Source organism: Ambystoma mexicanum, chromosome 2p (assembly GCF_040938575.1).
Source record: "Ambystoma mexicanum isolate Mex_15411 chromosome 2p, UKY_AmexF1_1, whole genome shotgun sequence".
Classification (NCBI taxonomy): Eukaryota; Metazoa; Chordata; class Amphibia; order Caudata; family Ambystomatidae; genus Ambystoma; species Ambystoma mexicanum.
The window spans coordinates 316775034-316799676 of NC_090923.1; the positions used below are offsets into that span (position 1 = coordinate 316775034).

Here is a 24643-nt window from a genome sequence, read left to right on the forward strand (position 1 = left end):
TATGTGGCCAAATGGCTCTCTGAGGAAGCGACCCCTGAACTAAGGTTGTTTGGGCATGATTGTACCCCGTTTTACTTGAGGGAAATTATCTCGCTGCCTGAGTCAGAAATGAATGAGCGCCCGGAGATGATGTTGCTTGGGTGGAAAATGTGGCGTCGAGCATGCCGGATGATGGAAGACCCATGCCCATGCTCCCCGCAGGTACCGCTGGTTGCATTGGCAGGGGGAGATAAGCAGTTGCGGATGATTATCAGGACCTACTGGGAATCGGTGGGGTTGGTAACTTTAGGGGACGTCTGGCAAGAGGGGACCATTAAGGATTTTGAAGAACTTGGGGAAGAGACGGGATTGCACACGGGCCAATATGTTACTTATCATAGAATGGTACAGAAAATTCAGAAAACGTGGCCCGAAACAGTGCTGGCGGAAGAACCAGATGCTATCATTGGGGCAATATATGACATATCGGAAGGGGGGCATGAGATTTCTACGCTGTATGAGATGGTGATGACTAAGGTTGGAAAGGAGTTGACACAATTGAGACTAGATTGGGAAGCGGAAGTAGGAGCCCCGATAGAGGATGGGATGTGGGAACGTGCCCTGGGATACCACAAGAAGGTGCCAAGAAATGCTAGACTAAAACAAATACAGTTGTATATAACACATAGAGCATACATGACTCCTTTGAGGATTTCTAAGTTTAAAAACGCTGGGCGACAGGTGTGTCCCAAATGCGACAAAGAAAATGCTGATATGACACACATGTTTTGGTCATGCCCAGTAATTGAGCGTTTCTGGAGTGAGGTGGCACGGAAACTAGCGGAGAAAGGGGTAACGATCACCATAAACACGGCTTGGGCCTGCTTGCTCGGAGAGTTCCCCAGATCACGGAAACTTAAACATGTTGGGAAGCTGAAAGATTTGGCATATGTGCTTGCCAAACGAAGGATTGCCATGGGATGGAAGACGTGTCACAAGCCGCGGGTGGAGGTGTGGTGGACGGAGTTACAAAAATGGGCAGAGGCTGAAACGATGGTATGGCAAGAGGCGAGCAGCATAAGGGGGGAGGAGGAAGCGGGTGCCCTGTTGGCATGGAAATTACTAATAGCAGAACTGTTCGGAACAATATCGGATCTGACAGTATCCGAGGGGAGCGAGACCCTGCCGCGGGCAGCAGATACGGAATGCAAGGAACAAAGAGGCTCATAAAGTGGGGTGGGATGGGGAAGCAGTGGCCAAGATTAATGGGTGGATAATGGAACTGTTGTAAACTGCACTGCGTGTTTGGTTTGTATTGTTGTTTGGTTTGAAAATTAATAAAATCTTTTAAAAATAAGAGTTGTGTCGGGTGCATTATTCCTCTTTTGATGATGCGGTGGAAATGGTAAGGGCAGCAGGGAGGGGGCCTCTAATGGGGAAGGCCAACATTGAGTCTGCATTCCGGTTACTGCCTATTCACAAAGGGAGTCATCATTTGTTGGGGTTCAAGGTACAAGACCAGTATTTCTATGATAAATGTTTGCCAATGGGTTGCGCTATTTCGTGTGCCTATTTTGAGGCTTTTCGCACCTTCGTGGAGTTTGCAGTGAAGCAAGAGGTTCAGGAGGGCAGGGTCTTGCATTACCTCGACGATTTATTGTACATCAGCAAAGAAGGAACCAGGGAGTGCGGATCACTCATGAGTACATTCCAGGGGTTGAGGGGGATTGGGGTCCCTCTAGTAGAAGGTAAGACAGTGGGTCAGGTTACGTGCTTGACATTTCTAGGGATAGAAATTGACTCAGTCAAGGGTGAGTGTAGGCTCCCCCGGGTCAAGGTGATGAGATTGAAAGAGACGATCAGGGCTTGACTGGGAAGAAAAAGGTGACCCTGAAAGAGCTCCAGTTGCTGGCAGGTAATCTCAATTCCGTGGGGAAAGTCATCCCGGCAGGTAAAGTGCTTGCAAGAAGTATCGAGCTCAAAACAGTGGGGTTGCAACATGCCGGTCAACATGTCAGGCTGGGATCCGAAGTAAAGGAGGATCTCGGGATGTGGGAAAAGTTTTTAGAAGATTTCAATTGGGTACTACACTGGAGGGAAGAGTGGACCAGCAGCGACAGGCCCAGGCTATTCACGGACGCATCAGGTTCCCTGGGTTTTGGGGCAATCCTGGACAACAATTGGTGTGGTAAGGCTTGGCCAGCTGAGTGGCATCAAAAAGGGATCACTAGGGACATCACGCTGCTGGAGCTGTTACCTGTTGTGGTAGCCTTTAAAATGTGGGGGAGCAGTTAAAGAACAGAAACGTGTTGCTCTGGTCAGACAACATAGCTCATCATAAATCAAGTGTCATCTAGCAATACAATGGTTTTGAGACTGCTTCGAGATCTCAACAAGAACATGCTTGCATTAAACATCGAGGTCAGAGCACGACATATTCCTGGGGTCAAAAACATAGCCGCTGATTCTCTCTCTCGTTTACAGTGGGAATAGTTCTGGGGGAACTATCCAGGAGCAACCGAGGTGATGACCCCATTCAAAGCTCAGTGGTGGGGCATGATTGGGGTGATCCGAGTTCCCTGATCCACACAGTGCTAGAACCGGGCACGGCAAGAAGATACAAGGCATGCTGGGAACAGTTCTTGGCCTTCCAAGAGGAGGTTTTGTCAGAGGGGCAGATGGATCTGCCGGTGAGGGCCTTTGTGGTCTGGTGCTGGCGTTCAGGGAGGACCAGAGCGTAGATGGCCTATCACTTGGCTGCAATAGCCCATTATTTTAAGCTGGGTGGTAAAGGTGACCCCACGAAGGAACATTACATTATAATGGCCATGAAAGGCTGGGCGTAGCTGGTGGTAAAGAAACCCGATGAAAGACGGCCCATCAACATTGTAAAACTGCATGGATTGGTCAAATGCCTAGGGGAAGTGTGCCATGATGAACATGAGAGGGTTTTGTTCATAGCGGTCTTCACACTAGCTTTCTTTGGGGCATTTAGAGTGAGCGAGCTCGTCCCGCAGAATAGCGAGGCCAAGGGAACAGGGTTTCTACAATTGGGTGATGTGCACATGACTGAGAGCCGGTTGAGCATGTTACTAAAGAGGTCTAAAACCGACCAGGAAAGTAAGGGGTGTACAGTGTCTCTCCGACCCATCGCTGGGAGTATAGTATACCCAGTAAGGGCACTGACAGCCTATCTCCAACAGAGGCCGCTGACTGGGCGGAGGTGGGGTCCGCTTCTCATTCACAGGGATGGGTCCGCGTTGAGCCGCTTCCAGTTTAAAAGGGTCATGGACATGGCACTGGGAGAAATGGGGGAAACAGAAGGGGTGTTAGGGACATATTCCTTTAGGACAGGGGCAGCCATTTCAGCCACAGCCATGGACCTGGGGGCAGAGGACATGAAACAAATCGGGAGGTAGAGATTGGGGCGTTTTAAAAGATACGTCACACCTGAGAAAATCTAGAGTTAACATGCTGCCTTCTCATCCCATTAGCGGAGGCACGGAGGAGAAGGAGGTCCGTGTGGGTAAGGAACAAGTTACTTACCTGTAACTGTTGTTCTCCAGCATGGGTCTGGCATGGATTCACATGCTCATGAATATTCCCGGTCGTCAGGCTGGGAATCCTCGGTAAAGAAAAAATCAGTATCAGTTTCTTTTCTGATCTGTCTTTCGTAGTAGTAACCAATCACTGATCTCTGCGTCATACTGACCACAGCCAATGACTGCCCTCTACCTAAGCCCCGCCTCTGGCAGCCATCTTCAGATTTGGTAGCACGTGAAGTGGCAGTATGACCAAGTGAAGAGCCGCAGAGGGGTAGGCGGGAGGGTTCGCATGTGAATCCATGCCAGACCCATGCTGGAGAACAACAGTTACAGGTAAGTTACTTGTTCCTTCTCCAGCATGGGGTCTGGTGGAATGGGCTCTCGGACGGCCAGACAACAGTCGGTTTGCCAACCGATGACAGTACATGATACAGCCGGAGAACCATCTGGAAATGGAGGCCTTTGAGAGAGCCTTCCCCTGATTGACAGGTCCAAAGTTCACAAAAAGTTGTGACGTCTTCCGAAAACACTTTGTGCGGTCCACGTAAAACTTCAGCGCTCTAGCCACATCCAGCGAGTGCAAAGTCCTTTTGGCCGGCGACGAAGGCGACGGGAAGAAAATAGGCAACACCAAGGGTTTGTTGAGGTGGAATTCCGACGGCACCTTGGGCATGAAGGAGGGGTGCGTCCTGAGCACTACCCTCGTGTCGTGAAAAGTCAAGTACGGGGGCTTGCAGGAAAGGGCCTGGATCTCTCCCACTCTTCGTGCGGAGGTGATGGCCACAAGAAACGCTGTTTTCCATGACAAGAACTTCAACGGAGCCGAGTGCAGACGCTCGAACGGAGGTCCCATGAGCTTGGTCAGCACCACATTGAGCTCCCACGCCGGGGCCGGAGCCTTCACCGGCGGGAACGATCTGAACAGTCCCTTCATGAATTCTTTCACCAGACGATGAGACCACAAAGACGTCCGCCCCGTGGTTCTGGTGTATCGGGAGATCGCGGCAAGATGAATCTTGATGGACGCGTGCGCCAGTCCAGCCTTGGCCAGTGTCAGAAGGTACGGCAATACCTGGAGAGCCGTAATCCGTAGAGGGTTAATCTTCTGTGCGTGGCACCAGACAGAGAACCTCTTCCATTTGTGTCCATAGCATTTAAGATTTGAGGACGCCCTGGCCTTTGCAAGAACCTCTGCAGTCGGCCGGTATGTCGCATCCTCCAAACTCGAACGCTGCAGGAGCCAGGCCTGCAAGTTCAGCGACTTCGGGTCGTGATGGAGGATGGCGCCTCCTTCCCTGGAGAGAAGATCCGCGTCCACTGGCAGCTTGATTGACGGGGACGCTGACAAGTCCAGAAGGTCCGGGAACCGTATCTGCCTCGGCCACGCAGGTGCGACGAGGAGCATCCTGCACCGTGACCTCTTGAGCTGGTTGATGAGCCGGATCAGCAATGGCAAAGGAGGGAACGCGTATAGAAACAGGCCCTCCCAGGGGAACGAGAAAGCATCGCCCATGCTCCTCGGCTGGGGAAACCTGCTGGCGAACCTCCGGCACTTGGAGTTCGTCGCCATCGCGAACAGATCGATCTGGGGTGTGCCCCACCGTCGGAAGAGACGGTCCACTAGATCCTGTCGTAGTTCCCACTCGTGGCACGAGCGCAGCTCTCTGCTGAGCAAGTCGGCAATGGTGTTTTTTATCCCTGCCAGATGAAACGGCACCAGAAACATCCCTTGGGCGACGGCCCAATGCCACAGATCCTGCGCCTCCTTGGACAGGGATGGGGACCTGGTTCTGCCCTGCTTCCTGATGTAGAACATGGTGGTGGTGTTGTCGGTGAAGATCCTCACCACCTTGCCCTTGAGGGACGGAAGAAAGGACCTGAGGGCCCAAAACACTGCACTGAGCTCCAGGACGTTGATATGGAGGGACTTCTCAGTCGGAAGCCAAAGGCCTCTCGCGTGCAGATTTTCGGTGTGCGCTCCCCACCCTTCCAGGGAGGCATCCATGGTCACTGTCTCCTGGTGGCCGGGGGTCTGGAAGTCCATGCCCGCCGTCAGATGCGCGCGGGTGCCCCACCACCGGATCGCTCGTCGGAAACTCTCGTCGAGTGTGATCCTCTCCTCGAAGCTGCCCGTCGTCTGGATCCAGCGGCGTCCAGGAACTCCTGCAACGGGCGCATCCGGAGCCTGCACAGGTGGATGAGGTAAATGCAAGAAGGCATCATTCCGAGGAGGGACTTGATGGACCTCACCCTGGCCGCGACCGCAACCGGCATCCGCTGCACCTTGCCCAAAATGGCCCTCATCCTTTCCTCCGACGGAGAGGCCAGAAGCGACACTGTGTCGAGCTTCGCTCCCAGAAACAGTGCGTCTTGTGCGGGCACCAGGTGGGACTCGGCGTAGTTTATGGAGAATCCCAGGTCTGTGAGTAGTTGGACGGTCCTTGCTGTGTGCTCCACGGCAAGCTCCTTCGTCTTTGCTCGGATGAGCCATTCGTCCAGGTAGGGGTAGACGTGGATCCCCTCTCGGCGCAGCTGCGCCGCCACCGGTGCGAGGCACTTGGTGAACACCCCGGGTGGCGACCTCAATCCGAAGGGAAGGGCTCTGAACTGGTAGTGACGCCCTCAGACCACGAACCTGAGAAACTTTCGGTGTCCCTTTAGGATGGGAATATGGAAGTAGGCATCCTCCAAATCCAACGACAACAGGAAATCGCCCTCCTCCAGTTGACCCAGGACGTGTTGGAGGGTGACCAACCGGAACTTCTGTGCCTTGATGAATTTGTTCAGTCATCGCAGGTCCAGGATGGGACGCCATCCTCCCGTCTTCTTCACGAGGAAGTATCTTGAGTAAGCTCCGGAGCCCCGAGCCTCTTTGGGACGAGCTCGATGGCGCCCTTCTTGAGCATCGCCTTTACCTCCAAGAGAAGTTGAGGGACGTGATGTTCTTTCCGGGCCACAGGGGGAACGCGCGGGCACTTCTTTAGAAACTCGAGAGCGTGACCCTGAGCTAGGGCGTCCAGCACCCAACGGTCGGTGGAGATGGACTCCCACACGCTGACTAAGCTCGCCAGCCGGCCTCCCACCGGGGTGCTTCGGTGGGGGCCCGACCCCACGGCCGGTTCAGTCCTGCTTCGACGAGGCTTTGCCGCCTTGACCTCCTTGGCGACGACGGCGAGGTCTGCCTGACTTGCCTCGTCCCCTGTAAGCTTCCTGTGACGACGAACGGGCCGCTTGACGGTAGGTGGAAAATCCGCCGCTGGAACCTTTGGAGGCACCCTGTTTGCCTCCGCCGCTCCGAAAGGGCGGCCGCCGCTGCTGGAGAACCCCAAGAGCCAGGGCCGTCTCCGTGTCCGCTTTGATGGCTTGAAGGGAATCGTCCACTGTTTTCCCAAACAGGTTGTTTCCGTCGAACGGCATGTCCAAGACTCTGGTCTGCACGTCCTGATGGAAGTCAGTAGCCTTGAGCCATCCACGCCGCCTAAGGCAGACCCCGTTGCCCAACTGGCGAAATCCAGTGTCAGCGATGTCCGTCGCAATCGTAATGGCGTGGTCCGACGCACCTCTCCTTCCTGCAAGATCTCTAGGGCTTCCGCCCTCTTGTCGTCTGGTAGGAAGTCCAGCAGGGGGGCCAGTTTGTACCACAACTCCCTGTCGTAGCGGGCTACGATAGCCAAGACGTTGGCCGCCTTAATCGTCGTTGCTGCCGACGAGATGACTCTGCGTCCCATAGTGTCCAATTTCTTTCCCTCGCCGTCCGGCGGGGAGGTCGATGTAGAGGCCACGCCCTCCCCCCCGCTTTCTTCCTGGCCGCCGCGGAAACGACCAAGTCCGGGATCGGCTGTGCCCAAAGGCACAAGGGGGCCGCGTCCGGGACCCGGTACTTCTTCTCGTACCGATCCCTTCTAGCCGGCGTCGTGGATGGGTTCTTGAGGAGGGCGAGGCCCTCATCCCAAATATCGTCTAGTAGAGGTACAGCGAGGACCGTCTTCCTCTTGGCCTCGCGCTGTTGAAAAAGGAAACCTTCCTTCTTCTCTTCCGGGCAGAGCTGGAAAAGCTTGGATGCCCTGGCGATCATGGAGTGAAACGATCCAATCTCGTCGGGCGGGGAAGCCTGGGTGGGAGGTGAAGATGGGAGATCCTCGTCGTAAACCTCGTCGTCTGTACCCGTCGCGGCTGTGTCAGTCCCCTTATCATCCCCACGTGTCGTGGACGGGGCGGAGGGCTGAACAGGGCACGATGGCTGAAAAGGAGGTGGAGGATGAATCCTTCTTCTCTTAGGGGGAGGGCTCCCAGAAGGGCCTGGCTCCGGGTCCCCCGTCGGGAGCGGTTCCTCCGTTGGTGGTAACGGCAGTCTCGTCCTTATCTCCGAGCATAAGGACTGTATAGCCAACAAAATGGCCGCCGAGTTGTCTTGCGGCACTGGTTGAGGGGAGTCCGACGGGCGGTCAGGAGCCCCGTCGGCACCCTCGACATTCTCGTCGTCTCCTACGTCCGGGTCCCTCCCGACGGGCTGGTGGTCTTCCACACCAACGCCGTGGCTTAAGACTTCGATCAGCTCCTCCTCAGAGGTTGAGGCCGAATCCACGACGACCTCCTGCCCCCCCTTTTTCTTCTCCATCGGAGGTTTCACGGGGGTCCTGTCGATGGGCATGAAAGAGGACTCCCTCCGCTGTGGCAGGGAGACTCTGGGCCCTGAGGTCGCCACCACTGATGTAGCCTCCACAGGCTGAGCCAGGGCCGCCACGACTGTCTCGATAAAGGCCTTGGCCGGATGGATCAAGGCTTTCACCACCTTAGGTGCGCTCACCGCCTTCTCCTTGGGGGGAGGGTCACCGCCTCGCTCCCCCACCGATGGGGCCTTAAAGCTTGACCGGGGTCTCTCCAGGAGCTTCGCCGGGTGCTCGGCCTTCCTCTTACCCGAGCCAGAGCGTTGGCTCGTGGTTGATGGTGCCGGGGAGGATGCGCCCTGCCTGGCTCCCGCAGAGCCCGACCGTTCGGCACTCCCGGTGCCAGCGAACTCGCGGTGCTTGGCCTTCTGTTGGACCCCGTCGCCGGGGCGCCCTCAAAGGTCTTAGAAGACCGCTCAGACTTCTTCTTCTTCTTCTCGCCTGACGGGCCCTTTCCTTCCAGCCAGTTGGCGAGACGTTGATGGCGGTCCTTCATGGTCCGCTCCGACATATTGCCGCAAAACGCACAGTCCTTCTCCACGTGCGTCTTGTCCTCATGTAGGCAGTAAAGGCAAAGAGAGTGTTCGTCCTCCTTAAAGACATTCTGAAGCTGGCATCCAGGGCAGACCCTGAACAGCTTTCCGGGCGTCGAGCTTCCCTTCTCCTGGGCCATGTCCGAGATGGGCCCGAGAAACTTCTGGAATCCTCCAAAAGCGTGGCTCGACGAAATCTTCACCCTTGAGGGGCGTAGAAGAATCTGACACGGGTCCCCGTTGATCGGATGAAGAAATGGTGGAGCTTGAGGCTCTTTTGACCGAAAAAGAGAAAAATTTCCTATGAAAAAGCGCGAAAAAAGCACTAACCCTCGAGAGCAATAGCACGAGGATCCCAACACTTGAACGTGCGGTAAAAATCTGAAGATGGCTGCCAGAGACGGGGCTTAGGTAGAGGGCAGTCATTGGCTGTGGTCAGTATGACGCAGAGATCAGTGATTGGTTACTACTACGAAAGACAGATCAGAATGAAACTGATACTGATTTTTTCTTTACCGAGGATTCCCAGCCTGACGACGGGGAATATTCATGAGCATGTGAATCCATGCCAGACCCCATGCTGGAGAATAGGACAATCCTTTGTGTCAAGGGCTGGGGCGAGCTGGACGGCGGAAAATGAGGAGTTGACGGCCGGTGAATTCAGGATACGGTGGCACAGGGTGTCTGGGACGAAATGGGCTCAGTTGCAGGGCACGTTCGCCATTTGCTGGGTAAGCAGCAAAAACCGGACGTCTTGGTCATACATATGGGGGGTAATGATTTGACGAGCCTGGGGAGGGGAGATTTGATGAGGGAGATGATGTTCTTGTTACAGGAGCTGGCAGCACAATTGGGAGGGACGGAAATCATCTGGTCAGAAATCATTCCGAGACAAGAGTGGAGGGGCGCAGAGAGCCATTCAGCGGTGGAATAAACTAGAAGAAAATTGAATTGTGCAATGTCAAAATTTTGCAGGGGCAGAGGTTTTTCACAGATCAGGCACGGTCTGATTAACTTGAAATCCCCGGAATATTATCTGAAGGATGGCGTACATTTGTCGGCAATGGGGATGGATCTCTTTTATTGGAATATCTGCACAAAACTCCTGGAAATGTAAAATGAGGAAAGGGGGAGCCACAGTAGACGGTAACCCACCTCTGGCGTGGCAGTGTTTGGGCGACCAAGCACAAGAGAGAGACTCCGAATGAGCCAGGAGAAAGCCGGAGGGTCTTCGCTCTTCTCAGACCAGCGCCTCTAGGGAGCCTAGTGGCAGGGGCGTCTGGTGGTAACAATAAGGGCCCAGCTTTCCCCAAAGAAACGGCGTTCTCCCTGCCCAGGAACACCTGCAAGGGCAGGCGAGGCTTAGACACGAGGGGTTGGGAGAGTTGTGCCTATGGTGGACTTTGTGGAAAGAAAGGGGGAAGCAGGTTGTTGGAGATGGAGCAGTCGCCGCATCTTCAGAGCTATTTTCACTAATGTGTGCAGTGTGGTTTTATGATGTTGTGAAAATAAATCGGTGGCCTTTTTATGCCAAAAACATGACAAGGCTCATTCTGCACTTTACTGGTGGAACGGAAGAATGAGCATGTACAGTATTATGGGTCCAAATGGACAGAAGCACGGGTTATGCAAACAGGCATTTCTGGGGAGCAGACTTGGCATTAATCTGTGTTCGTACCATGTACTTATCGTCTTATGCACAAAACCGCACCTCCGATCTACTTCCTCGCACAAATGCGAGACAAAGAGGCAGCGCCAGTACAAGCGCTGCCTCCTACGTCTTCACTGGTCCAAACCCTTACTTCAAATAAGCCGAAGTAAAGTTCACCAACGCTCCCGCCATCTAGGAACAGTGCGCCAGGTCTCCACTCTTCTTTGCTGCTACTGCATGCTAGTGCATTTTTGTATTTTTTTGTATAGGTGGAAGGTAAACAGCGGCATTAACCGTTTGTTACCAAGTCTGTTCTGCTTCTTTGGGGTCATGTTCTTTTTTTTAATAAAAATGTATTTGAAAAAAACGATACTTTAAAAAAATATATATTTATCCAAATTGCATTTACCAGCATTGATAAAAACAAAAAACAGTACTGATGTTATTAATCAACACACCTTTAATATACTTGTCACTGTGCTTCCACAGGGTACTCAAATACATCCCGCAGCAGATGCCGCCAAGCCTAATTAGCCCATATAAACACTCTGGTTGAAACAAACTTAAAGCCAACAGTGAGACAAGGAAATGCCTCATGTACTTGTATATTCCAAAAAAGCGGTGTGTGGTGCTGCAGCACACGTAGGAAGTATGCCGGTGTTACAAGTAATTCGGTTTGCAGTGAAGTGATCCCGTCTCCTGCAAAGCGGCACACGTGCTGCGCTCTATGTTTTATTTCCAGATGCCAACTTCTTTTTTACTTTACACGAAGGTATCTTGGATGTGGTAACAGTTTGCATTGCAAGATGGGCTGGCCTTACAAGTGCACATTTTCTAAATAAATACACAATAAACAGTCTTATGTTTCTTTTCCAATGCTGAAATAAAATGTATCATGGCTTTCTTGGGGGAAACAAACTCGTACTCCAGAGCTAATCTCATCACTAGCATACTGCACATCCAATCAGGTACTGCTTCCATCAGAAAACGCTAGACCAAACACACATAAGTAAGGCCGTGGACATTTTCATAGCCATTTTAAAACCAAATGTAACTAACAGTAACTTGTTTATTTGCAATACCAAATACATCACAATATGAGAAAGAACTGAAAAGAATCAGTAAAATATTTTTTAAAGCATCTATCAAGGCAAATCACTTTTTAACAACATGAAACCACGGCGGCCACCATTTTGGAAGGTAAAATGGCTGACAAATTCACCACACAGTACAAATTCAGCCAAAGAGTGCAACAAGAGGTGTGGTTGGATGAAAAATGGGTGGGAATGGGAGGAAAGTCCAATAGATTTCACTTAGCAACGGGCGTCAAATGGGTAGGACACATAGCCAAACTACATAAATCCATACTCGTATCTCTTCTGCATTGAAAAGCATTACCAACCTACATTCAAAGCCCTTATTTTAAACTCTTATGTTAATAACAATAGTTTCAGCTTTATAGGTAGCAACTTTCAGCACCACCTAATAGCCAAAACTAATGAAAGAGAAATGGACTGTACAAACTACTGGATACGGAGAGCCACCAACATGAGCGGTAAGCTTCTAAACACCTACAAGGGCGATTTCATCAGATTCCGATAAAAAATGCCCCAATCATTGTTTAGCATTAGAATAGAGGATCTTTCGAACCCCCCCCCCCCCGAACCAACTCCTCCATCAGTTATCATCAGTTATACCTTTGGATCACTCCAAAAGCGTTATTTCTTTTTTGGTGAAGGGAAATGGGACACATGACTTGGAAGTTAGCAGCAACGAATCTTTGCCCTTTCACATGGGGCTCCATAGTTAGATTGACCTGTCTACAATGGTGTTAAAAGATCCTTCGCTGCCATGACTTAAAATCGGGGACCAAGAAGAACAATCTCCTAAAAAATACAGGTACACGCATATGGTCAGGTTGCCACCCTCTCCCAGATATTTTGTAAGTATAGAAAATAATATAACTGCGTGTTGCCAAAGTAAGGTGCCTTCAAGAACAGGCAACTCACATGAAGACCATGACATGTGCGCTATAATGCAAAGACATAGTAGGTCTGCTCTTTACTAAATTAGGTCTGGTAAATAAGCCAATCTATCAGGTATTGCAACAAGTGTAGAGATTCCAGTATTAAAAGGAGTACTTACTTCTTCTCCTACTAGAAATGGTGGGTGATGGCTGGTGCTGGTCCATTTCATGCCACAGCTGTGATCTAAAATTGCAGGACGCATCTGTTTATTGTATGCTCGTGCCTGCAATACCAAGTAATTTTAATGAACGGCTTAACAAACATCAGCAGAATGGTACAGAGGGGTGGGGTTATATGAATGAGCACACATGAACTTGCTTTAATCCCTCAACAAAACAGATCATATGTTAATTTATTCAATGGCAATGTATTTTTTAGTATAGTGGTGTCAGGACTATCGAAATGGTGAAGGCAATACCATGGGATTTCAAACACCCCTTTAATTGTAATTATTTATACAGAGCGTATACACAGGTGGAATGCTTCAAAGCACTTCAAGGCGGGAAGGGAACAAGAGCGTACAGTAATCTTTCTTAGGCCTTGAAGTTTCCAAATGAACAGTGTTAGGGAGGAGAAAGGAGGAAGGAAGGTGGTGTGAAAAAGAACAGAGGTTAGCAGGGTAGAGGGAGAGAGAATGAGGAAGAGAAGAGGAAGGTCTTGGGTGTTTACAGAACTTAAGGTCCTCCGGCTCAAGACGGAGAGAGGCAGGGAGGGTGTCCAGATGGAGGCACCTGCAGAGGATAATGAACTACTCCCAAATCTCTGTTTGTGAAAGCAGCTCACCCGCAGAGAGTTGGAGGAGAACAAGCGAAGGACTATAGAGGGAGAGTATTTAGGAAGAGAGCCCTGTAGATGGATCGGGCCCCGGCCCCAGAAAGCCTATGCAGATGGTCTTGAACTTGATCCTTGCAGCCACATGGAGCCAGTGGAGGGATTTCAGCGCTGGAGAGATGCGGTCCCTGGGTTTGAGGCCAAGTATAAGTCTTGCGGTTTTGTTCTGGATTATTTGTAGAGGACGGAGAGTAGAAGTATGAATATTGAGAAAGAGGCTGTTGCAACATTCCAGCCTAGAGAGAACCAGAGCTCTCGAGGTGGTGAGCCTCTGGGGGAAAGTGAGAAAAGGTAGAATACCTCTGAGGAGGTGCAGTTGGTAGTGGAACTTTTTGGAGAGGTCTGAGATGTGAGAAGAGAAGGAGAGAGTCGAACATTACCTAGATTTTTTGCCTCATTGGTAGGCGGGGGCGCAGGGCCTAAGGAGACTGGCCATTGTGAAAGTGAGATAGCGGGAGCGGGGTCTCAATGAGGACAATCTCTGTCTTACTGGCATTCAGGCAGAGATCGTTAGCAGCACACCAAGACTGAATTTGCGGATAGACAGTCAGGGATGAGCGAGGGGGAGGAGGCAGCAGCGGCTGAGGGTAGCCTTAGCTGCGTGTCATCCGCATAACACTGTAAGTTAGTGGTAAAGGTAGAGAACCTGTGGGCCAAGCGGCTGAGGGTAGCCTTAGCTGCGTGTCATCTGCATAACACTGAAAGTTAGTGGTAAAGGTAGAGATCCTGTGGGCCAAGGGGGCCATGTAGATATTGAAGAACCAGGGGGATAGGTTAGATCCCTGTGGGACACCACAAGTAGAGAGAGTGATAGGGGAGAGAAAGGATCCAAGTTCCACCTGGGAGGGCCGGTCGGTCAGAGAGAAAGGAGGTGGAGCCATGCCAGGGCCTGATCTGTGATGCCCAGGGTATCACAGAGACGGGTGATCAGGATGTTGTGGTTTACCGTATTGAAAGAAAGAGAGGTCGAGAAGAATGAGGACAGAGGGAGAGGTCAAGATTTGCATAGACATGCAGTAGACCAAAATGGTTGCAAAATATATTCCATGATGGCATAGAATTCCATTTTTTGGGGGTGCCCTAAACTTTTTGCTGGCTTCTCTGGGTTTTTGACTTGACATTTGTGGCCAGAGGGCCTTACTCTGAAGTACTCCTGCCACAGCAAGCCTTTTTTGGGGTTGGTGGGGGGGGGGGTTGTTCTTCCCTGGAAGAGCATTGGATTCCCAGGGTAGGAGTGCATTTAAAGCAACCGATTTGGATCCTAGGGAAATTCTATCCCCCTAAAGATGTGCTGGGGAGTACACTTATTTGCAGCTGTTATTTAGTTTAACTTTACCGGGGTGCAGTCATTTTTTTCTATTTTGTTTTTCAAAATCTTAAGTGACAAAAACACAAAATGGTATCATTGTTGTACTAGTGCTCTACCTGGTCAGGTGACACTGGGATTCGCCTTGTGCCATTTGACATTTTTTTAGACCAGATTGCTTGATCCACCATTTTAAGGCCATTTTGTCTTTGTTCATTACTCTCCGGTTTCTGCAAAACAAATAGCTAAATTAATTTTAGAACATATGGTCAATCCACACAAACTTTACCCAATGCCACTGTGGCATTGAGTAAGCACATTCACACAGGAAATTTTGATTGGCTATCATGTAGCTGGAGATGCCAGTGTTGCTATAGGGGTTGTACAACGAAGAGGAATAAAGAGAGCAAACATGGCAAGAAAGTATAAGCATGCTTTAAGAAGTGGATGTAGAAATGCCCACACTGCGCGCTGACTGAAGGAGACAACATTAACACAACCCGATGTGGGTCTGTGTGAAGGGGGTGTAGTGGCAGAAGAGCAAATTGGACATGTGTTGTACACAGACATGCATGGTCACAAGCACCTCAAAGGACAAATCAAACAGTGATGAGGACAAAGGGTATGTTACTAAGCAAAGAAATGGAACTGAAATTTCCACAATCGAGCTTTATGAAAGTGAAGGCCAAAGAAAGCTTTAAAGCAAAAGAAAGCAATGTATGTTTCATCAGAACACAAAATGATAACATCAATGGAAAACTTTGAACTGCCTCCGTTGCAATAAGGGTTAGGGTTCTAAAAAAGGAAGTGTCACTCTTGTATCAGATATATTTCTAGTTAACACAGACTTATGGATGTCCCAGACGTTATGCACAAAAATAAGGGCAAATAACATGATCCGTCCCATCATAAACCCTTGTGAATGGAAGAGTTTGGTCAGTCACTGGAGGGTGACTCTGTGCAGTTTAGAGTACATTGCGCATATTTCTAGCTTTTCAATTTCATGTACATACATTTAATCCATCCCTTAGCAGCCATTTGTCTCTGTAGGTGGGCTGCCCTTGTTGCTTGTGTCTCCTTGCAATAACATGAGGAATATTTACAGGAAGTGTATCTGTTGCTCTTCCAATCCTCAGAGTTGTTGATCCCGGGTGGATTACAATGATGAAGTTGCTCTGTATTTGCTGTAAGAATAAAGAAAGTAGTTACACATGAGAAAAGGAGATATTACAATCATAAACAAAAGCTAGAGTTACAAACATGTATAACAAGTGGGTATTGCCAAAACATGAATCAAAATGATTGATAGATTTTGAAATGTAATCTCCAAGGTAGCCAAACACGGCTTCAATCTCAAGCAGCCCATCACAAAGACCAACGACATGTAACAGGTAGAAGAAGGAATGGAATTGAAGGTCATATGAACCACTCACAAAGGCTTTTTGGGAAAAGGGCCCCAAATTCCTTAACACATGGGTCCCACAATCAAGATCAAGGGGCAATGCCGTGATGCGATAACAGAAATTGTTTTGAAAGGAGGAAGGGTATTAACAACCACAGACTTACAACACTGGATAAGTCCAGTCCAACCACTCGGACAGCAAGCAACCCAATAGATGTATGAGTAACATACCTACTCAACAGATGTGTCATCCCATGAAACATAATAACAAAAGCTTAATACCATAATAATAATTAGATATATGTATATATCATTCTGTAATGCTATGTATATGCGTATATCATCTGTAACCATGAAACTTTGCCAAGCGCCCAGATGCCCCAGGGCGAGGCCGCGCTATACAAAACAATAAACTATAACTAATGTATATGGACCAACCACTCACCAGTTCAGATTATGGAAGGGGCCTCACTGACAACCCATGGTCCGGCAGAGTAAGCAGAGCTAGGGAACAGATTGGAGCGATCCAGTGCCTTGAGACTTCCATAGTCTTTGTGACTTTCGATGATGCCCATCTGAGTCGGAAGACCACATTACCCTTGGTTAGCCGTTGGCTTAGGGGTACCATCTCCATTGCGTCTGAGTCACCAGTATGGATTTCTCTTCCTATGGTTCACGAAAAATCGACTAAGGCACTGACTGCATCGTAGGCAGATGAATGAATAAAACTGAGTGGAATCACACGGTTATACCACACACTCTCACACTGCTCTCATCTGGGAGATGCTACTGTAGTTTGGGGTATGCGGTTGCAAAGAAATTAACACAATCTCATTCAGTATGTGAACAATCAAGATGAAGTTTGATAGTTCCAAAACAGATTTTGCTTCAAAAAATAGATTTAATGGTTAAAGAAGAGATGCATATGGCCTCCTCATCAATTAAGACTAAATTGCCAATGCATTTCAGAGATAAACTCCTTCTTCAGAGCTGAGCACTTAATGTCTCTACAGTGGAAATTGTAGTCAAACACATTACAAATCGGAATAAATGAATAACCAGCAAGTGAAATGATCAACATGATGCATTCAATATTAGTATACATACCAAAAGCGATAAGCGAACAAGCGCGCCATCAAAAGATTAAAACGTAGAGAAGGAAAACCATAACTTGTTAATATCCTTTCCTCTAGATAAATACATAGGTGAAAATCAAAATCATGACAAAATAAATGCCACGTGCTTGAAAATAGCTCACAAGTACCGGGACAAGGAAGAGGGATGTGGAGTAACAAAGGAATTACTTACCAGAAAGCTTCATTATTTCTAGTTTGACTCTTCCTTGTCACACTACTTGCACCCCATCTCTCCTGCCCTACTGAATTGAAAGGGGCCAACAAGTAAAAATGAACTGATGTGTGTCGGGGCAAAGAGGTGGTTACACCTCCAGGAGGGAGATGCAGGTCAGTAAGTGAAGAAATCAAAAAGAGTAGAATCTTCGAAAGGTGTAGGTGACATCACAAATATTGGACAAGGAAGAGTCGGACTAATAGTAATGACAATTACTGGTAAGTAATCCGTGAATTTCTGCACATTGGGCCCTTCTAAGATCGATATTCGCGAAGGTGTCAAGGAAAGAACCAGCCTACACACAGAATGCTTCCCATACAGACTTCGCATGGCACGCCTTTGTGATTTTTCACCAATTAGTCTACCATGGGACAATAGGTGCAGAATAGTGCCCCTAGACAGGTTTATGAAGGCCTGGCTACTTCTGTGCAGTCCACAAATGGCTGCTGTAAAGTGAATCCACATGTAGTCTCGGGATACCGTTTGGTATTAAGAAGTGGCTATATATATTGCCTTCTGGGCTTTTTTGGTCTGTAAGAAGTCGAAGTGGTCTCACTCGCTAGAGGCAGATTGGGTCAAGAGGGGAGGGTTTAATCCTCTAGAACGATTTTTGCTTTCTTGCAGTAATGTTTTGTTGATATGATCTTAAACTGCACAAAATCAACCTAGTAGTATTCCAAGAGCATTGAGGTGCTTGCTTGCTCTCTACTTGAGATCTCACTCTCTTGGCCCAATCTCTCTCATTGGAAGGGGTTTAGCTTTCTAAGATCTGCCCTATGGGCAGTCACATTGCTTGGCAGTGGTGTCCTTCTCTCAGGGCATAGTCTGGTCCACTATAAGGGGCCCAGCTCTCCTAGGGTGGATGGGTGTTCTTTTATGGGAGGGATCTCATTAAACATGTAGCAGCTGTATTCTCTGTTAGTCTACTCCCACTCTGATGCGAAGTTATCTTACTCTTAATATGGTGGTATGATCTGTGGGATCTGTTCTCCCTGTAAGATCTCACTTCCCATAATCAGAATCCCAAAAATGGTCTCTCCAGATCTTGGTTCCAGGGAACCATAAGCTGTGCCTGAGCCACCATACAACACTGCACTTCCATTGATAAACCCGGAAGCATGCCGGAAAAGAGGACGGGAGCAGATTTAGCTATTCCCAATGCTCAGACACAATTCTGGGCTCAGAAGACCACTCCTCCGATGTGTCTTTTTTCAGTTTGCATTTAAGCATATACATGAAACAGTGAGGCATGGGGGCTTGGGAGGGGCTCAATCATGCTAGAGTCTGCCAATTTTCATTTTAACACTGGATGTGTTTGAGAAGAGCATTTAAACCAGGAAGCGATTAATGTTCGATGTGCAGACACCGTAAAGATCTGTGACATGTCGCTTAAGAAGTGCAATGCTGGGAGATGACAAGTTGGAGGTTTTATTAGACATGCACACAACAGGCACAAACCTGAATACTGCGTGAAGTAGGTGGCCATATAATGTAATTTCACAGAGGGTCACTTTACTTTGTAAAATGGTATTGGTCGGATTCCATTTAGAATAGAGGAAATAAGGCTAGAGCAATACTCCATTTTCTTTTTTACACAAAATATTTCTATAGTGGGCTGAGAAAGGGCTTATTGAGGATGAGTTGGCAAAGTTTCTAGTTCCTGCTAGTCACACCATTCCCACTATATATTTTTTGCCTAAGACTCAAGTCCTTGACCAACCCGCCTGGCAGACCTATTGTAACCCTTTGTGGCTCTCTCCTGGAATATATGGCTCAGTTTATTGATGAAACTCTGTTTCCATTGGTGTCAGATCTCCCTTGTATCTACGCGATACCAAGGATTTTCTGAGCCATGTTTCTGACATACTGTGGGAGTGGGGGTCTAATATTAGCTACTCTTGATGTCGTGTCTCTTTATACATTCATTGATCATACGACTGGGTTAACTGCCTGCAAGCACTTTTTGGACACTCGTTCTTTGAATTTTCTGGGGCATAATAGTATGATTTTGGATATACTTCTGTTTTGTCTCACCAACAATGTTTTTCTTTTCGAGGGTTCCTTTTATCATCAGGTTCGAGGTACTGCTATGGGCAGTACCTTTGCTCCCTCATGCGCCAATTTAACTATGGGGTGGTGGGAGTCTACTTTTTTGTCTGAATTGCTTCTTCTTAATTTTCCCACACAAGTTATTGGTTGGTGGTGGTACATCGATGTTTTTATAATCTGGAAAGAAACTGAAAATGAGTGGGGCTCTTTTGTGGACAATATTAATAACAATGCTGTAAACCTGAGGTTCACCGAATGTCACATCTCTTCTGAGATTGTATACTTTGATGTTAATGTGAAACTTGACAATCTGGGCATTTAAACCTCCCTGCATAAAAAATCCACCAATACAGGCCTTCCCTTGCATGCCACGAGTTGTCACCCGCTTTCGTGCAAGAATAGTATCCCGTATGGCGAATGTATTCGTTTTTGGCGCAACTGCACAGATATCCACGAGTTCGATCGTTGTTGCAGTTTGGCTGCCATAGATTTTCTACAACAGGGGTATCACAAAAAGATTATTGAAATGGCCTTCTCCAAAGCACGGACACTCTCAAGGGAATCGATATTACATGGTTCCATCAGCAGGAAGAAAAAGAATGACCAGGACGATCCTCGCCTGATTGTGACATTCAATAACTCTTCTCATGATGTTCGCAAGATTGTAATGAAACATTGGCATATCCTCAGATTGGATAAAGATCTTGGCCCATTACTACCTAAATGTCCCACCTTAACTTTCAAACAGGCACCTTCACTAAAGGATAGACTGGTTTCCAGTTTGTCAGTCCCCGTCCAAAAAAATTCCACAATGACCAATTGGTTACCTGGCATACCCAAAGGCTTTGCGAAATGTCAAAAATGCAAACCCTGTCCCCATGCCACCACCTGTAAATCTTTTATACATCACATCACGGGCACAGTAGTTTGGTTAAAACATTTTATCAACTGTGACACACCTTTTGTAGTGTACGTCCTTGTATGACCTTGCCGGAAATGGTATGTGGGATCCACCACATGTATACTTAAACTCCGCATTTTGCAGCATCTTAGAGCGATTAAGAACTCTGACCCCACGTACCCCATGGGGAAACATTTCAGGCAGGAACATAATAGCGATGTCCATCTGCTTACATTCATTGCTGTGACCCATGTGCCGATCGACCCAAGAGGTGGTGATTATATTCGAAGATTGAGACAACTGGAAACCAGGTTCATTCTGGATTTTGACACTAAATATCCCAACGATCACAATTTGGATGAAGAGATGTATACCTTTGTAGTAAGTTGATTCTTTTGCCTGTCTACATGTTCCTACTTTACTTTTCTGAATAATGTGCTGCTATGTTTGATCCTGGTTTTTTGTTTTTGAATACTGCCTTTCTTGATAATCTATTAGATTTTTTGTCTTGGCCTGGAGCCGCTTTATTTGTTTTAGTTGCATTATTTTTGCTTTTCAACTTTATTTTCTGGTTGGTTTATCTTGGCTGTCGTGCCTTCTTGCTGCATTAGGGAGACGTGTGTCTGTTAATATACTATAATATTTGTATTATTACTTTTGCCTTTTGATATTGCCTTTTCTACCATCTCTTGGTTCTTATCTTCGTCTAAATCTAATTTCTCTGCAGGCTTGTCTCTTTTCTGTGGCTCCTTTCTATGTGGGCATCTGGTCTTCTAACCTATGCTGGTCCATTAAGATCTTGGGGTATGCATGATTTTTACTTACTCCTGAGCCAGTAGTTTTCTAATGCTGGATATAGATATTTTTTTGTGAGGACACTGGTCTTTGCTGCCTTTGCACTTTATGCTTTTAGGTTGACATTTGCACAGTCTAATGCACTTGCACTTTATACTGTGGCTCTGTGCCGATGTTCCTACGAAAGTTCCACCATTCGCATTTTATATGCATTTATTAGGTTTTGCCTGTACTATGCTTCTATGTCAAGGGGTGCCATTACCAACTGTTGGTAACTGTTTGCAGAGATTTTCCATGAGGCAGTATTCTTCTGTGCTTGCTTTCTACCTTTCTTCTGAATGTATTGTTACCATGATTACCATGTGGAGCCTGATTTGCACTTGTATTGTATACTTTTTAGCCATTTGCCTGCACTTTTATGTACCTTGTTGATATGCTTACGTAAGAAATGCCTTATATTCTGTTATTTTGGGTGATGACTGCATGATGCTTTACGATTTGCCTTGTATAGCTTTTACACTGAACATGCTTTTATGACGAGGGATTTTGTAGTCTCTCCATTCAACATTATCCAGTGAATGTTACCATGCTGCTATACTGTTAAGATATTCACTTGCACTTTATTCTTCAGTTATTTGTTGCATCTCTGTGTATTTTGTTCATATAGTGTCATAGGAATGTACTTGCACCTTATACTACAGTTATGGATTGCATGCGCCCCTTGCAGTCTAATGTTTAGGATGCATGTTTCATGCTGTATTTGACCGTATTTAGCATCATGTTGGCTCTCCTAATATATTTTATACATGGCTTATGTAGGATACTGCTACATTCCAATATGGCCGCCCTGCTTCAGTGACAATGCAGGTAGATTGTGGAATCAGGAAACATGGAAGGAGGACTAATTGGCGTTATGTACTGGGTTTGTTTTTTCATCTCCCTAGCGTGCGCGCTCGGAGGAGCGCCAAATGCGTCATTCGGGACACTGCCCTGGTGCCCTGTTATGCTTTGCTGTGTGTTTTTGCTTTTTGTATATTTTTATGCCACATATTAAACTCGCTCTGTCACAGAATCGAGATTGGTGTTATTTTTTTGGGACTTGTCGACCTCGCTTGGAGTGCGGTTTTCTTCCTCTCTATATATATATATATATATATATATATATATATATATATACACACATATACACATACATACATATACATACATATACACATACATACATATATATACATATATATATATATATACACACATACATACATACATATATATATATATAATACATTACTCACCGTAATCGTATTTCTAATGCTTGTATCTGCTTAGATTCACATGCTGTGCATAGGCCGACATCTAGTGGAAGCTGCGGTGTATTACAGTTTGTTTTTTTCAAAACTCGAAAATGGGCGTCGACCCAGGGCGTGCCAGTAATACTATCCCTAGTGTGACGTCCACTGTACCCAAGATCCCTCACGCGTCTAGGATCCTCAGATTGTATTTTTTCTGACATGAGGTAGCATGAGGAGTAGCGCGAGTACAGATAATCCAAGCAGATAGACAGAAAGGTAAGACTACAAGCAATCATGCGCCTTCTCTCAGAGGGGAGGAAGGGTGGGTCGCATGTGAATCTAAGCAGATACAAGCATCAGAAATACGATTACGGTGAGTAATAATCACATGCTGTGCATAGATTAGCAAGCAGTACCTGAAGAAGGAGGTGGGATGTGAGAAGGGTCATGAGAAAATAAGTGTCTTAGAACCGCTTGTCCCACTTGTGTATCTGCCTTGGAATGGGTGTCAATGCAGTAATGCTGAGTAAAAGTGTGAATAGAGCTCCAAGTAGCTGCTTTGCAAATGGTGTCAAGGGGTACATTTGCAATGAAAGCCAGAGTGGCCCCAATGCCTCTAGTAGAGTGGGCTCTTGGCGTGAAAGGCAGAGTTCTTTCAGAGAGTAACACAGCTGGATACAGTTAATCCACTTCGAGATGGCACCTTTAGAGATGCGCTCCCCCTCTCTGCCTGTAGCTACGGAGACAAACAGTTGATCTGTTTTTCTTAGCGGTCTGGTTTTATTTACATAGTAGAGGACCGCCCTACGCACATCTAGGGTGTGTAGTTTCACCTCAGCCGAGCTTTGTGGGGCCTGATAGAAAGCCAGAAGCTCGATGGACTGGTTTACATGAAACTTTGATATAAATTTAGGTGAGAACCTAGGGTGTGTGCGCAATACCAGTTTGTCTTTATGGACAGTAAAGAAGGGATCCTGCACTGACAGAGCCTGAATTTCACCGACCCTTCTTATAGAAGTAATAGCTACTAAGAAGGCTGTTTCATAAGTCAGGTGTTCGAACCCATGCATAAAAGCAGTCTCAAAAGGGAGGCCCATGAGCTTGGCTAGCACCACATTAAGGTCCCGCCCTGGTGGTGGGTTTGAAATAGGAGGGTGAAGTCTCTTTACTCTTCCATGAAGGCTTTAACTACTGGTACTTTCCACCACGAAACCTTGCTATGGGAAGTGGTGTAAGCCGACAGGGCTGCCAGGTGTACTTTCAGTGAGTTAAAAACCAATCCTGCATCCAGCAGGTGGAGCATGTATGTAACAATAGTGGAAGGAGTGCAATCAACCGGGTTGATTGATCTACTTTGGCACCAGATAACGAACCTCTTCCAATTGTCAAAGTAACAGTGCCTTGTGTTTGGTTTCCTAGATTCCTTTAGGATGTCCATACACCTCTGTGGCAAATTGAGATGTCCAAACTCTATGACCTCAGGAGCCATGCTGCCAGGTTCATTGAGTTGGGTTGTTGGTGCACTGTTTGACCTTGGTGCTGGGACAGTAGGTTGTACCAGGCTGGCAGTTTGATGGGCTCGCACACCGCCATCCTGCGTAGGTGTGGGAACCACGGTTGTCTTGCCCACATGGGAGCAACTAAGACGAGCGTCATCGACTCTCTGTTCACCTTGTTCACCACTTTCCTGATGAGAGGAGTTGGTGGAAAAGCGTACGCAAACATCCCTGACCAGTTCATCCACAGGGCGTTCCCCTGGGAGTCTGGTTGGGGGAACCTGGATGCAAATCCTGGGCATTGTCTGTTTTCGCTTGTGGCGAATAAGTCTATAATGGGGAAACCCCACTGAGAGAAGATATCTTCTACGACCTCTCTGTGTAGAACCCATTCGTGTTCCTCTGGGAGGGAGTCTCTGCTCAGAGCATCCGCTAGGGAATTGAGCTCCCCTGGAACATGTTGTGATGACAGGAAGATGTTCCGTCTGAGTGCCCATATCCAGATTTTCTGGGCAAGCTTGGACAGATTTGGCGAGCGAGTCCCTCCTTGCTAGTTCAGGTAGAACATGGCTGTTGTGTGGTCCGTCCGGATTTGCACTGACAGGTTTAGTAGGTGGGGCTCGAACGCCTGAAGCGCTCTGAATACTGCCAGAAGCTCTAGCAGGTTGATGTGGTTCTTGGCCACTGAGTGAGACCAGAGACCATGAGCTGTGTGGTGGAGATGGTGAGCTCCCCACCCCGTCAGGCATGCATCTGTAGTGACTATTGCCTGTAACTCGGGATCGTAAAAGGGGTTCCCCTGTGCGAGATTCTCTCTTG

The 24643-nt window shown here is 47.8% G+C and overlaps 1 protein-coding gene across 3 annotated transcripts in view; it reads right to left on the bottom strand.

Annotated features, from left to right (window-relative positions):
• Positions 1-24643, bottom strand: part of ACTR8 (actin related protein 8) — a 520692-nt gene that overhangs the window by 381293 nt on the left and 114756 nt on the right. For all 3 annotated transcript variants that reach the window (XM_069643635.1, XM_069643636.1, XM_069643634.1), the window contains exons 2-4: positions 15553-15723; positions 14659-14769; positions 12521-12625 (exon numbers count right to left, since the gene is read on the bottom strand). In XM_069643635.1, the coding sequence (XP_069499736.1) occupies positions 12521-12625; positions 14659-14769; positions 15553-15723 (387 nt within the window). The remainder of the gene's footprint in view (positions 1-12520; positions 12626-14658; positions 14770-15552; positions 15724-24643) is intronic.